This window comes from Bos javanicus, chromosome 13 (assembly GCF_032452875.1).
Source record: "Bos javanicus breed banteng chromosome 13, ARS-OSU_banteng_1.0, whole genome shotgun sequence".
NCBI classification, from domain to species: Eukaryota; Metazoa; Chordata; class Mammalia; order Artiodactyla; family Bovidae; genus Bos; species Bos javanicus.
The window spans coordinates 9,490,979-9,506,741 of NC_083880.1; the positions used below are offsets into that span (position 1 = coordinate 9,490,979).

The window sequence follows — 15,763 nt, forward strand, 5'->3', positions numbered from 1 at the left end:
TTCTTTAATTATGGATATTTACAGGGACTTGGCACTTTTGTGCTCATTTGTACATTTTTAATGTGCGGGTCGCATTGATGCTTAGAATTATGCAAGACCTGCTTTCTGTAATGTGCATAAAGGAGTTGACTGCCTTCTTAGGAAATGGGGTACTAACCATTTCCACTTGATGGGCCTCAAAAGCTACAAACACGTTTTGCCTTCAATGAAAATCCAGTGAAGTGTTGCTGTAACCAGGCAACCTGAATGCAGGAACAAGCAGCAGGCCTAGACAGAAAGCCATCGGTCTCTTCAAAGGGGAAGAATGTGCAGTGTGTGTAGCAAATGCTGATAAACAGCAGAACAAATAAAGACCTAAGGACACAAGCCTTGACTAAGCAGAGTTTGATCTCATTAGGGAGTTCTGATAAAAGAGAAGGCAAAATGCTGCTGGCAGAAGGGCGAATGCTGTAGGCATCTGTACAAAAAACCCCTACAAGGTGCTTCAGAAAGACTCCTCCAAAGTCCTGGGTAGACTGCTTTCTGCTGTGTAGTTGAAAACATTGAGGCAGGTGTGGGAAAAGTAACAGTAACTTTTGAGAATAGTGTATAAATGAAATAATTTCTAATAAGACACAGAAGTAAGAATAAACAATAGAGTAGGTGAAAATCCTCCAACCTACATGACACCGTATGCGTAGACCTGACTTGTGCCCTCAGCCACATCTTCTTTCCAAATTTATTTTACTGAAGGGCAATTGATTTACAAAGTTGTGTTCATTTCTGCTGTACAGCAGAGTGATTTAGTTCTGCATATACATATAATATTTTTCACATTCTTTATTATAGGATGTTGAATATAGTTCCCTGTGCTATTCAGAGGGCCTTGTTGTCTGTCCATTCAATATATAATAGTTCGCATCTGCTAATGCCAAGTTCTCACTCCATCCCTCCCCCACATCTCCTTCCCTTTGGCAACCACAAGTCTCTTTCCTAGGCCTGTGAGTCTGTTTCTGTTTCAGATAAATTCATTTGTGTCGTATTTTAGATTCCACATGTAAGTGATATTATACGGTATCTACCTTTCTCTGCCTGACTTGGTCTGTCCATGTGGCTGCAAACGGCATTATTTCATTTTTTTTTATGGCTGTGTAGGCAATGACACCCCACTCCAGTACTTTTGCCTAGAGAATCCCATGGACGGAGGAGCCTGGTGGGCTGCAGTCCATGGGGTCACAAACAGTCAGACACGACTGAGCGACTTCACTTTCACTTTTCACTTTCATGCATTGGAGGAGGAAATGGCAACCCACTCCAGTGTTCTTGCCTGGAGACTCCCAGGGACGGGGGAGCCTGGTGGGCTGCCATCTATGGGGTCGCACAGAGTCAGACACGACTGAAGCGACTTAGCAGCAGCAGCAGCAGTATTTCATTCAGGAGACCACCAGTTCAAATCCTGAGTCAGGAAGATCCCCTGGAGAAGGCTACCCAATCCAGTACTCGTGGGCTTCCCTGGTGGCTCAGACGGTAAAGAATCCGCCTGCAATGTGGGATACCTGGGTTCGATCCCTGGGTTGGGAAGATCCCCTGGTGGAGGGCATGGCAACCCACTCTACTATTCTTGCCTGAAGAATCCCATGGACAGGGGAGCCTGGCAGGCTAGTTCATAGGGTCACAAAGAGCCAGACATGACTGAGTGACTAAGCACAGCACAACACAGTATTTTATTCAGCCGGTGATGGAAATTTAGGTTGTTCCCATGTGTTGGCTGTTATAGATGGTGCTGCTATGATCTTTGGGTTGCATGTATCTTTTTGAATGATAGTTTTGCCCAAGTACATGCCCAGGAGTGGGATCTCAGCCAAATATCTCTGAAGAGGTGTCGATCTCCTTCACTTGCTATTTACTCAGCAGTCCACAGCAATTATGCGGTTCTCTCTACCCTGCTACAGCTGCTGTCCTCGTGGAGGTTATCAAAACCTGTTGGGTGGGTGGAGTGTGGTTTTTGAAACCAGTGAATATTTGATCACGTGACTCCATGTGACCCTTTGCAGCCTTTATTTCACCTGCCTGGGCATCCTGTCTCCACTTCTCTCTGTATCCTCACTGCACACGACCATCTCCAGCCAAGAGTCCCTCAGCATGTCTCACTCAACACATCTAAAACTAAATCCAAAGTCTCCCCTTCCCCATCGCCCCACTCCTGAACCCCATATCTTAGGGATTGGTACCATCATGTACCTAGTTGGCCAAACCAGAAACAGCAGAACCATGCAGTTTTCTGAGCAATGCCTTTTACTTATTGATTTATTTATAAATGAATGAGCTTTGAGTGCTCCTCTTAGGTCAATGACCAGGTGGGAGAAGGAGAAAAAAAAAATTTTTTGACTTTAAAAAAAAACTCTCTCCTGGCCATCTCAGGGACCTTCCATAAAGTAAATTTAGCAATTTGTTAGATCCAGGGGGCCCAGGTTTTCAATGTAATGCAAGATACTCTGTGAGGAATTCATCTTTATCAGTCTTTCCTTGTTTCCAATTTCTGCTTTGTCAAGTTTCCCAAGAAGCCATGAGGATACCCTTATCTTTCCTACTTCATGGAAATCCTGAAAAGTTTGGAGCATTGTGTTTTTGCTAATGCTATCTCCTTTCTCTGCAAATGCAAACTGCTCCTAGAAGCTGTGGATAATGAATTATTTAAAAAATAAAGGATAAATAAAAAGCCTGTGCTGTGAAAATTAAGCCTTAGGAGAGAGGACTTGGGTGCTCATGAAATAAAAGCCGAGATCACTGTAATTGTTCTGCTTTACAGACTTGCCCATATGTGGGGGTGTCCCTGAAGTTTTGACGACAGTATTGTTTTATCTATTTCACGTGCCTGTCATTCGTTTTCCCCCCACCTCCACCCACCCCCTGCCTGGGAGTGGAGAGGCTGCCTTAATAGTCCATGAGGGTAACTTTCCTTTGTAACACACTCCTTTGTCCATGCAACCCACAGGTCTCTTTGAATGAAGCTGGAGCTTCAATGGAAATGTACATGTCCATCCATGTACATGTCCCTCAGCCAATCTGAGGGTCCTGGCCATGGACCATGATAACCATGCCTTCCAGCTATGTGTTAGCTGGGTGATTTCAAGCATATGTTATCTTATAAGGAGAAGAACTGTTTCTTGCTCCCAGAAACCATGTGGTTTGGGTATCCCTTACCAGCATCAGTATTGGTTAAGCATCCAAGTTAGCTTAGCTCGGATGTAAAGTGAGGCAGCTACTGCTTTTGAAAGATTCTCCTCCAGTGCACAAGTAGTACTTTGGAATATCAGCTTATATGAGCATCACCTGGAGGGCTTATTAAAACACAGAGTGATGGGTCCCTCCCTGAGAACTTGTGATCTTTAATGGGACCCAAGAACTTGCATTTCTAACAAGTTATCAGATGATAATGCCAATGACGCTGCTGGTCCAGAGACCGCACTTTAGACTGAAGTTCTTTGGGGTTTTGTAGTTTGTCTGTTTTCTTTTTACTTCCCTCAAAGACTGCATTAATTATGGGAACTCTAGGTAAGTAGAGAAGAGGCAAACCCTAAGTCATTGCAAAACCTGTGGTATACTTTGTCTTTCAAGGAAGCGTGGGACCATTTGTTATTACTATTTACCTTCTCCAAAAACAGATATCTTTAAGCCAACAATCTTTCATATCAACTCAATCTCCCATAAAAGATAAAGTAGATAGCTGTGAAAGTAGGTAAAATGCTTCCTTATGAAGGGGTTTCTGAAGTGTACAGAGCTAGGTGTTACTGAAAACTAGTTGTTTTTCATACTTGTATTTGATCTAAATAAGAACCTTAGTCATATTTGTACTTTCTGTGAAGAATTCAACAGGTTAATCTGATAGTGAAATGAATACAAATTGTATCCATTATGAAATTCATATCAAAGAGGCCCCTTCAGATGAAACTGAGCCTTAGTCTCTGGGTGCCCTTGGCAGAGGAAGTGAAGTGAAAGTCGCTCATCGTGTCTGATTCTTTGCAACCCCATGGACTATACAGTCCATGGAATTCTCCAGGCCAGAATACTGGAGTGGGTAGCGGTCCCCTTCTCCAGGGGATCTTCCCAACCCAGGGATTGAACCCAGGTCTCCGCATTGCAGATGGATTCTTCACCAACTGAGCTACTAGGGAAGCCCCGGCAGAGGAAGGAAAGAGGATTTTCTGGAGTTGGCATTTCTGAACATACAGAATAATACCAGCTGATGGATTGCTCTCTATTTTGAAATGGTATCACTTTGGCTGAGAACCTTGTATTTTATTTTTGTCCTCTAACAAAGAAGTAGGATGCTTAAAGAACTGTTAAAAGGGCAGCTCTCTGCCCATGCTCCAAACATGTCTTAACTTCTTTCCAAGTTTGAATGGCATGACTCCCATCTCCATAGACTATCATCTTCTTTTATACATTGTCTTTTGGTTCCAGCTTTTGCTTGGGAAAAAAAAAAATTATTGCTAGAAATGTGTTGAATAAAAATGGCTCCATTCTACATTACGTAGAATAATGTTGTACTTGTACTAAACTGGATTTCATTAATAAGTAACAGCACATTAGGTGCTTTGCAGACCAAAGGACTCTTGCTTGATTGTAACACGAATACCAAAATATGAAGGCATTTTTAAAGTAAATTTCTCTCATAAAAAAACAAGTTATCACTCCATGGATGGTATGTTACTTCTCTGCTTAAAGTTGTTTGGTTCTCAGGATACACTTTAAATGCTTCAACCTGGTGTAGTAATCAAGATTCTTCAGAGAAACAGAACCAGCAATATAGATATGGAAAGAGATGTGTTATAAAGAAATGGCTCCCACAGTTATGAAGGCTAACAAGTCCCAAGATCTGTGGTGGGCAAGCTTGAGAACCAGGAGAGTCGATAGTGTAGTTTCAATCCAGATGCTGACAGGCTTGAGACCCTGGAAGAGCCCTTGTTCCAGTTTGAGGTCAAAGACACAAGATATTCAGTGTCTCAGCACAGAGGTAGGTAATCTGGCAGAAAGAGTCCCCTCTTACTTGGGGGAGGGTCGTCCTAACAAACTGGATGAGATCCATGGGGGGACAATCTGCTTTACTCAGTCTATGGATTCAAATGTTAATTTCATCCAGAATCCTCCTCCCAGACACTCTCAGAATAGTGTTCAGCAAATGTCTGGGCACTCTACAGTCCAGGCATGTTGATACATAAAATTAACCACCATATTCAGCATGGACCAAAGAAGACCTTTCAATAGTAGTACGGATCATTTTATCCAAAGTTCTGTAAATTCTCCCTTTAGCCATTAAGAGCTAGTTTTATTGCCTTCAAAGCATCTTGAGTGGTCACATCCAAGTGTTTTTAGCTGCATTTCCCTCTGCTTGAGCTCCATTAACCTTGTCTTACTTTGAATACCCAACCCTCTCCCTGACTCCAGAAGCAGACTTGAAACAAAATTCAAGTGGAAATCTTTACACCAGCAGGGGAGTGAGAAATGTCATGGAATTACCCTCCCCTCCAGGGCAGCCTTTTACAAAGTGACTGGCAGGATTTGCATACAAGGCTTCCAGCTCCCTTGCTTTCTGGTTTTGCTTTCCTATGCCACCCACCTCTTTATGAGGTCTTTGAGGGAGGGGAGTGTCCTCTTGTATCTCCAAAGCCTCCCATGGTTCTGGCACATAGTATTGGCCAGTACATGCTTAGCTAGTACATGTAGTAATAATAATGACTTGATGACAGTGACAGCCAGTATTTATTGAATGTTCCTTCTGTATAAGCACTTTACATGTATTACCAACTCTAGAAGAATGGTAGTTTTATCATCCCTATGCTATCAATAGAGTCTATTTTCAAATATACGCTCTGAGGTCACATTTTCTGAGAACCCTTCCCAGTAGCCTTGACTAGAAGCATCCATCCCTCCTCTGGCACCTTTTGTAATGGCAATGATTACTCTGCATCATATATTTGAATTTCTCTGCATGTCTTAGTTTCCTTACTCTTGGTAAGTTTCTAGATAAGGTTTTATTTAAGTGTCTGATTTATTTTTGTGTTTTCTATTTCGCCAAACACAAGCCTTGCACATAGTTCAGTTCAGTTCAGTCGCTCAGTCGTGTCTGACTCTTTGCGACCCCATGAATCGCAGCACGCCAGGCCTCCCTGTCCATCACCAACTCCCGGAGTTCACTCAGACTCACGTCCATCGAGTCAGTGATGCCATCCAGCCATGTCATCCTCTGCCTTCCCCTTCTCCTCCTACCCCCATCCCTCCCAGCATCAGAGTCTTTACCAGTGAGTCAACTCTTCGCATGAGGTGGCCAAAGTACCTAGTATGAGCCTTGCACATACTAGGCTACCAATTAGTGTTTATCAGAAAGACAAATGGATACAAGGGGAGCAAATCAGAGAAATCTTTGACATTTCCTTTATTTTCCCCTAGCAAATATAGTCTTTTCCATCCCACTCTGAGATTCCAGAGGGTCTGTTGTCATAGAGATGATTCTATATATTTTAGGCAGTTTTGGGAAAAAAATTCTATTTTAATATATTAAGTTTAGAAAAAAATATGTGAAGAGTTTACTTTGTAGAATTTAGGTAATCATTTGGTTAGAAAACCACATTTCCAAGAAATAGCTATTCTTCCTCCTAAAATTATATTCATAAAAAGAATGAAAAAAAGAAATTATGTAGAAAATCACAACTGTTTCTAACAATCTGAATGAAAGAAATTTTACTTCTTTGAAATGTAACTGTGGCCATCAAGTGTGTAACACTTCAAATTAAATGTGTTTTCCACTTCTGCTATTATATCTCTGCTGCTGCTAAGTCACTTCAGTCGTGTCCGACTCTATGCAACCCCATAGACGGCAGCCCCTAATCTTCATTAATAATTAACACTTTGAGAAATGGTATATTGAATAAATCTGGCTAGGAAGTTGCAAATCTTGACTGAGTCCCTTTGCTTACAGACCATCCTCTAAATACACGCTGTCCTGATATGCAGGAAACACTTAGGAAGTATGAACTAGGAATTCTCCAGTTTGGCTAATACAATATGAGATAAAAACAAAACAAAAATCACAAAAATTTAATTCAGCAGAAATTTCTTTCTCGATTCCAATGTATAAGCAATTGGATTAGGTGCCATGGGAGACAAAAGAACACAGATGTTTTTATCTTTGTAGGATTTATGATCTAGAGGTGGGCCTATGGAAAACAGATAGTTTACGAGTTACTAGGCTGTGGGAATTGATGGTAAAAATAGCTAATACTTAGCCTTGGAATACGGAATGAAACAGGGCAAAGGCTAACAAAGTTTTGCCAAGAGAACCCACTGGTCATAGCAAACACCCCCTTCCAACAACACAAGAGAAGACTCTACACATGGACATCACCAGATGGTCAACACCGAAATCAGATTGATTATAGTCTTTGCAGCCAAAGATGGAGAAGCTCTATACAGTCAGCAAAAACAAGACCGTGAGCTGACTGTGGCTCAGAACTCCTTATTGCCAAATTCAGACTTAAATTGAAGAAAGTAGGAAAAACCACTAGACCATTCAAGGTATGACCTAAATCAAATTCCTTATGATTATACAGTGGAAGTGAGAATTAGATTTAAGGAATTAGATCTGATAGAGTGCCTGATGGACTATGGACTGAAGTTCATGACATTGTACAGGAGACAGGGATCAAGACCATCCCCATGGAAAAGAAATGAAAAAAGCAAAATGGGTGTCTGGGGAGGCCTTACAAATAGCTGTGAAAAGAAGAGAAGTGAAAGCAAAGGAGAAAAGGAAAGATATACCCACTTGAATGGAGAGTTCCAAAGAATAGCAAGGAGAAATAAGAAAGCCTTCCTCGGTGATCCTTGCAAAGAAATAGAGGAAAACAACAGAATGGGAAAGACTAGAGATCTCTTCAAGAAAATTAGAGCTACCAAGGGAACATTTCATGCAAAGATGGGCTCGATAAAGGACAGAAATGGTATGGACATAATAGAAGCAGAAGATATTAAGAAGAGGTGGCAAGAATACACAGAAGAACTATACAAAAAAGATCTTCATGACCCAGATAATCACAATGGTGTGATCACTCACCTAGAGCCAGACATCCTGGAATGTGAAGTCAAGTGGGCCTTAGAAAGCATCACTATGAACAAAGCTAGTGGAGGTGATGGAATTCCAGTTGAGCTATTCCAAATCCTGAAAGATGATGCTGTGAAAGTGCTATACTCAATATGCCAGCAAATTTGGAAAACTCAGCAGTGGCCACAGGACTGGAAAAGGTCAGTTTTCATTCCAATCCTAAAGAAAGGCAATGCCAAAGAATACTCAAACTACTGCACAATTGTACTCATCTCACACGTTAGTAAAGTAATGCTCAAAATTCTCCAAGCCAGGCTTCAGCAATACGTGAACCATGAAATTCCAGATGTTCAAGCTGGTTTTAGAAAAGGCAGAGGAACCAGAGATCAAATTGCCAACATCTGTTGGATCATCAAAAAAGCAAGAGAATTCCAGAAAAATATCTATTTCTGCTTTATTGACTATGCCAAAGCTTTTGACTGTGGATCGCAATAAACTGTGGAAAATTCTGAAAGAGATGGGCATATCAGACCACCTGACCTGCCTCTTGAGAAACCTATATGCAGGTCAGGAAGCAACAGTTAGAACTGGACATGGAACAACAGACTGCTTCCAAATCGGGAAAGGAGTATGTCAAGGCTGTATTTTGTCACCCTGCTTATTTAACTTATATGCAGAGTACATCATGAGAAATGCTGGGCTGGATGAAGCACAAGCTGGAATCAAGATTGCTGGGAGAAATATCAATAACCTCAGATATGCAGATGACACCACCCTTATGGCAGAAAGTGAAGAGGAACTAAAAAGCCTCTTGAGGAAAGTGAAAGAGGAGAGTGAAAAAGTTGGCTTAAAGCTCAACATTCAGAAAATGAAGATCATGGCATCTGGTCCCATCACTTCATGGGAAATAGATGGGGAAACAGTGTTAGACTTTATCTTTTTGGGCTCCAAAATCACTGCAGATGGTGATTGCAGCCATGAAATTAAAAGACGCTTACTCCTTGGAAGGAAAGTTATGACCAACCTAGATAGCATATTGAAAAGCAGAGACATTACTTTGCCAACAAAGGTCCATCTAGTCAAGGCTATGGTTTTTCCTTTGGTCATGTATGGATGTGAGAGTTGGACTGTGAAGAAAGCTGAGCGCCAAAGAATTGATGCCTTTGAACTGTGGTGTTGGAGAAGACTCTTGAGAGTCCCTTGGACCAACCAGTCCATCCTAAAGGAGATCAGTCTGGGTGTTCTTTGAAAGGACTGATGCTAAAGCTGAAACTCCAATACTTTGGCCACCTGATGCAAAGAGTTGGCTCATTGGAAAAGACTCTGATGCTGGGAGGGATTAGGGGCAGCAGGAGAAGGGGATGACAGAGGATGAGATGGCTGGATGGCATCACTGACTCAATGGACGTGAGTTTGAGTGAACTCCGGGAATTGGTGATGGACAGGGAGGCCTGGCGTGCTGTGATTCATGGGGTCACAAAGAGTCAGACACGACTGAGCGACTGAACTGAACTTAGCGTTAAATGATGTTTCAGTAGCTGTCCTAGTGTTTTATTTTATATTATCTCATTTAATCCTCACAATAACTCTGTAGGAGGCACTATTTTTATTTCACTTTATAGCTGATGAACTTGAAACCCAGGAATATTAGGTAATTTCTCCAGGAACACATACATGGTGAATGTGTAGGTGGAGGAGCCAGTATACATATCTAAGCCTAAAGGCCCTTAGAGTCTATACTCAGAAGGCAGTGAAAATAAGGTACCAAAGAGAACATTATTCATTCAAATTTGGGTGGAGCAGATGTTACAGTGCCTCAGCTTGGCCTGGAAGTATAAGTGTGAACAGAGATGGAGAAAAGCATTGCTTCCAGGACCGAGGCAGGAGGAAGGAAGCTAAAGGAAGCCGCAGGAAATAAGGAAGAGCCAAGCGTTGCCATGCGTGTAGTTGGCAGCATGAGCGGAACAGGGCTGGTGAAACTGAGAAGCGTGGTTGGAACCAGATATTGTCGGCCTTGAGTGTTACTCCAAAGATGTAGACTTTTCTCATTAGACAGAGAACGGTTGTCTAGTAGTTGTGAATTAGCTGCGAGCAGTGTTTTAATACTGATCTGACAGCTACATGTAAAGGGAATTGGTGTCAGAAGTGGGAAGAAGAGTAGGACAGTCGGGAAACCAAAAAACCCAGGAAGTGAATGGTGCTGAGAGTTGGGATTTGGGTGCAATGATGTGAGTGGAGGAGAAGAAATATGGAAATAGGACAGGATTTGGCACTGGCTGGATATGAGGAACGTATAAGGAGAGGAGATGAAAACATATAACAGTTCAGAAAAACAAATAAGCCATTCAGCAGGCAGAGGAAGCATACATCTGGGTCCTGTCAAAGGGACTTACTGTAGAAGGTGAGATGAGAGGGGTTAAGTAGGAATGGAGCAGCAGTAGGTAGGGGTACTTGAAAGTACATGGTTAAAGGCGTGGGTTTCCACGTGTTGCAAACAAGCACGTTTCCTGGTGCAGGGCAAGGGTTGGATGGTGTGTCAGCCTACAATAAAATGGTGATGCCTGCATTTCTTAGGTATTTCAGGTAAGCTTACACACCTTTAATAAATGCAGAAAATGTGACATTTAAAATCTGTGATTTTTATTTTTTTTATGAATTGAAGTGAGCAAAGTGACCATATATAACTTTTATAAGTGAAACATTATTGCATGTATATTTTGTTATAAAATATGTAATAATTTTTTAAAGGAAATATAAACCCTAGCTATTAAATTGTGCTCTAAAGTATATACTTTATTCCTAATTAAGCATGATAATATAAGTCAATGGAAAGTCATGATTTAATACTCTTTTCTACTAAATGTTTTCTTTAGCTCGATTTTTTTGTTAGTCAAATTAGTGAATAGTGGTATTTCTAGCTTTCATATGAGTTTTTATTTTTCTTATTTTTTAATAGATGATGATAATGAAGAAGAAGATGTTGACATGAAGGAAGATTCAGGTATTAATGTTTTTATTCTTAGGGGATAGACAAGGATCATTTGTTGTTGATGTACACCTTATATCTTCCAAAGAAAGACAAAATAAGGCTAAAATAATAGAAATGTACACTCAAGGTTACAAAATAAGAAAGTGGTCATTCTAACTCATAGCTAATATGTGTATGTGTGGGTGGGTGTGTGGGTGTGTGTTAGTCGCTCAGTTATGTCCAACTATTTGCGACCCCATGGACTATAGCCCACTGGGCTCCTCTGTCCATGGGATTCTTCAGGCAAGAATACAGGAATGGGTTGCCATTTCCTTCTCCAGGGGATCTTCCTGACCCAGGGATCGAACCCCGGTCTACTGCTTTGCAGGTGGATTCTTTACCATCTGAGCCACCATGGAAGCCCCACTCATAACTAACAAAGTTACTGTATTTAAACATTAAACTTGACTTCGAGCTGAGAGCTAAGGTAAAATTGGACCATGATGTCGTTACTGGAAGTGTATAACAAGTCACCCCCAAAACTTAGTGGCTAAAGCACCCACATATATGCTGAAATATTCTGTGGGTCAGAAATTCACAGCAGGACTGATTTGATAATACTCCTTCACAGAATCTGAGGCCTCAACAGGAAGACTCACCAGCTGGGGGTTAGAATCACCAGAAGATTTGTTCACTCATATATGTCTGGCTGGTGGGGTTTCATAGGTAGCTCAGTGGTAAAGAATCTGCTTGCCAAGCAGGAGACCTGGGTTCGATCCCTGGGTTGGGAAGATACCTTGGAGGAGAAAATGGCAACCCAGTCCAGTACTCTTATTTGGGAAATCCCGTGGACAGAGGAGTTTGACGGGCTACAGTCCATGGGGTCACAATGAGTCGGATGTGACTTAGGGACTAAACAGCAGCAGCAATATGTCTGGCTGGTGATTGACAGGCCTGGCACCTGAGACCTTGGCTGGGGCAGTTTTCTGAAACACCTGTGCATGGCCTCCTTCTGTGTTCTGGGCTCCTTCCAGTGGCCAGTTTCCTTTCGGTTTCTCTAGAGAGTGAGCGAGCCAAACACATTCTTATCTTAAGACTCATCCTCAAGAATCCCATAGAATTATTTCCACCAGGCTCTTTTCTTTGGAATGGTTCTTCTCAAGCCCACCCAGCCTCAGAGAAGCAGAGAATAGATTCAGTTTCCTGATGGGAATCAGTGACAGTCTTATAGCAGGTAGGACCTGAAAAATGGCTGAGGGATTCTTTGGGAAATGCATTTTGTACATGTGATATATTGTTCTCATTATCAGAAAGTGAGATACATGCCTGCCCCTCAAATAAAAGACCAATGTTTGATGAGAGAAATCTAGTGGTTAAAAACACTGGTTCTGACCTAAGGTCAAGATGAGCTTGCTAATGAATACATCAATCATTTGGCCTGGATTCAATCCTAGCTCCTCCACTTAAAGACTTTGGATTAGAGTTTTCTCTGTTAGCCTCAGTTTACACTTCTGATGGCAATAACTCTTAACATACAGTCTTGTTCGGGGGACTGAATGAGATATCATACCTGAAATGTTCCTTGAACACTTGGTGATCACTTTGTTTACTCAACGTATCTGACAGATATTAGAAAGTACAGGGCTCAGTTCTATGGGAGGAGAGCCCCGTGTTTCTCACTATGGCGTCACGCTGCTCTAGACGCAAGATGGGGCCTGTTTTCAGAACTGAAATACATATCTTAGAGACCTTTATTTTGTGTGACCTCCTATTGCTGCCAGGACTCCCTACAAATCACTGGCGACTTGGTTCCGAGCAGCTCCACAAACAGGGAGCTCTTTAAACTGTGCAGCAGACAGTCTCATTGGGCAGGGTTTGGTTAAGACCATCCTTCTCCTTGTGAAGTTCAATCTCTGTCGCTCACCTGACCTCCCACTTTCCCGTGGAGGAATATTATCAGTTCTTTTCGGTAGTAACAGTTCCCTGGAACATTGACCTGACGTTCTATCCACTCTTGTACCTCTGGTCTCCCCAGGGCCATGGATTCAGGGGGCATGGTATGCAGAGGGAGGGTCTCAAAGTCAGGAGTGGAATGGAGGAGGGGGAGGAGGGACAAGACAGTGGCTCTCGGCTCCCTACCTGGGGCCCCCTTGGCAGTCCGGTTGTTGTATAACACGGGAAGCTTTCTAAGGAAAGTTCTTGTCTCTGTTTGTGAAAGAAAACTCAAAGCATCAGGGAGTTAACTTCTCTGGAGTACTTCTCAGCCTACTTCTCAGCCAAGGTTGGGCAGGAGATGGTTGATCAATACCATTGCGGGATGCATCTGAGGCATGTCCTAGGCCAGCACTGCCCAGTGGAAATCTAACAGGAGCCTCAAATGGAAGCCTGATAATTCAGATAATTGCAGATTTTCTTTTAGTCACCTTGAAAAAGGTAAAAATAAACAAGTGAAATTAACATTGTATGTAACGTATCAAAAATATTATCATTTCCACATAAGTAATATAAAAATTGGTCAGATATTTTGCATTCTTTATTTTTCCATACTAAGTTTTTAAAATTTGTGTGTATGTCAATGTGTGGCAAAACCAATACAATATTGTAAAGTTAAAAAAAAAATAAATAAAATTTGTGTGTATTTCACATGCACATTTTAAATCAGACTATTCACATTTCCAGTATCACTGGCAATATGTAATATTAGACAGAGGGATTCAATACTATCACCCAGATGCTCCTGATAGAAATGAATTGTCCACAGCTGAACTTTCTCATTAATACACTTATTGGTTGCCCTCCCTTTCTGGTCTTACTTCCTTGCTCCCCTCTGCTGCTTCCTGGGACAATCTCAAATTAATACTTGCACTCAAACGTTTGTCTCTTTGTTTTCTGAGAAAATTCAACTTAAGACAAGGACTCTGCTTCCCTTTTGTAAAACATAAAGCCCAAGGCAAAATTTCAATTAAAATATCAATTACTATTCCTTGGAAGGAAAGTTATGACCAACCTAGATAGCATATTCAAAAGCACAGACATTACTTTGCCAACAAAAGTTCGTCCAGTCAAGGCTATGGTTTTTCCTGTGGTCATGTGTGGATATGAGAGTTGGACTGTGAAGAAGGCTGAGCGCCGAAGAATTGATGCTTTTGAACTGTGGTGTTGGAGAAGACTCTTGAGAGTCCCTTGGACTGCAAGGAGATCCAACCAGTCCATTCTGAAAGAGATCAGCCCTGGGATTTGGAGAGAATGATGCTGAAGCTAAAACTCCAGTACTTTGGCCACCTCATGCGAAGAGCTGACTCATTGAAAAAGACTCTGATGCTGGGAGGGATTAGGGGCAGGAGGAGAAGGGGACGACAGAGGATGAGATGGCTGGATGGCATCACTGACTCGATGGACATGAGTCTGAGTGAATTCCGGGAGTTTGTGATAGACAGGGAGGCCTGGCATGCTGTGATTCATGGGGTCACAAAGAGTCAGACACGACTGAGCAACTGAACTGAACTGACTGATACCCAGGATAGCTTATTATTTAAAGAACCATAGATTGAAAAAACTGGTCAGTTCACTTCAGTTGCTCAGTCATGGATGACTCTTTGTGACCCCATGGACTACAGCATGCCAGGCCTCCCTGTCCAACAACTCCCATACTTTACTCAAACTCATGTCCATTGAGTTGGTGATGCCATCCAACCAACTCATCCTCTGTCGTCCCCTTCTCCTCCCACCTTCAATCTTTCCCAGCATCAGGGTTTTTCAAATGAGTCAGTTCTTTGCATCAGGTGGCCAAAGTATTGGAGTTTCAGCTTCAAAATCAGTCCTTCCAATGAATAGTCAGGACTGACTTCCTCTAGGATGGACTGGTTGGATCTCCTTGCAGTCCAAGGGACTCTCGAGAGTCTTCTCCAGCACCACAGTTCAAAAGCATCAATTCTTCAGTGCTCAGCTTTCTTTATAGTCCAACTCTGCCATCCCTACATGACCACTGGAAAAACCATAGCCTTGACTAGATGGACCTTTGTCAGCTAAGTAATGTCTCTGCTTTTTAATATGCTGTCTAGGTTGGCCATAACTTTTCTTCCAAGGAGAAAGTGTCTTTTAATGTCATGGCTGCAGTCACCATCTGCAGTGATTTTGGAGCCCAAAAAATAGTCTGTCACTGTTTCCACTGTTTCCCCATCTATTTGCCATGAAGTAATGGGACCAGATGCCATGATCTTAGTTTTATGAATGTTGAGCTTTAAGCCAGCTTTTTTACTGTCCTCTTTCACTTTCATCAAGAGGCTCTTTAGTTCTTCCTCACTTTCTGCCATAAGGGTGGTGTCATCTGCATAACTGAGGTTATTGATATTTCTCCTGGCAATCTTGATTCCAGCTTGTGATTGATCCAGCCTGGCGTTTCTCATGATGTACTCTGCATAGAAGTTAAATAAGCAGGGTGACAATATACAGCCTTGGCATACTCCTTTTCCTATTTGGAACCAGTCTCTTGTTCCATGTCCAGTTCTAACTGTTGATTCCTGACCTGCATATAGGTTTCTCAAGAGGCAGGTCAGATGGTCTGGTATGCCCACATCTTTCAGAACTTTCCACAGTTTGTGGTGATCCATACAGTCAAAGGCTTTGGCATAGTCAGTAAAGTAGAAGTAGAAGTGTTTTTCTGGAACTCTTGCTTCTTTTATAACCCAACGGTTTTTGGTAATTTGATCTCTGGTTTC

At 42.0% G+C, this 15,763-nt stretch overlaps 1 protein-coding gene across 3 annotated transcripts in view; it reads left to right on the top strand.

The window, feature by feature from the left end:
- The window catches only part of MACROD2 (mono-ADP ribosylhydrolase 2), a 2,305,220-nt gene that overhangs the window by 2,093,913 nt on the left and 195,544 nt on the right, over positions 1-15,763 (top strand). For all 3 annotated transcript variants that reach the window (XR_009740200.1, XM_061435643.1, XM_061435644.1), the window contains exon 10: positions 11,034-11,078. Coding sequence is in view for 2 of the 3 variants with exons in the window: in XM_061435643.1 (XP_061291627.1) it covers positions 11,034-11,078 (45 nt within the window). In the remaining variant the exon portion in view is untranslated. The remainder of the gene's footprint in view (positions 1-11,033; positions 11,079-15,763) is intronic.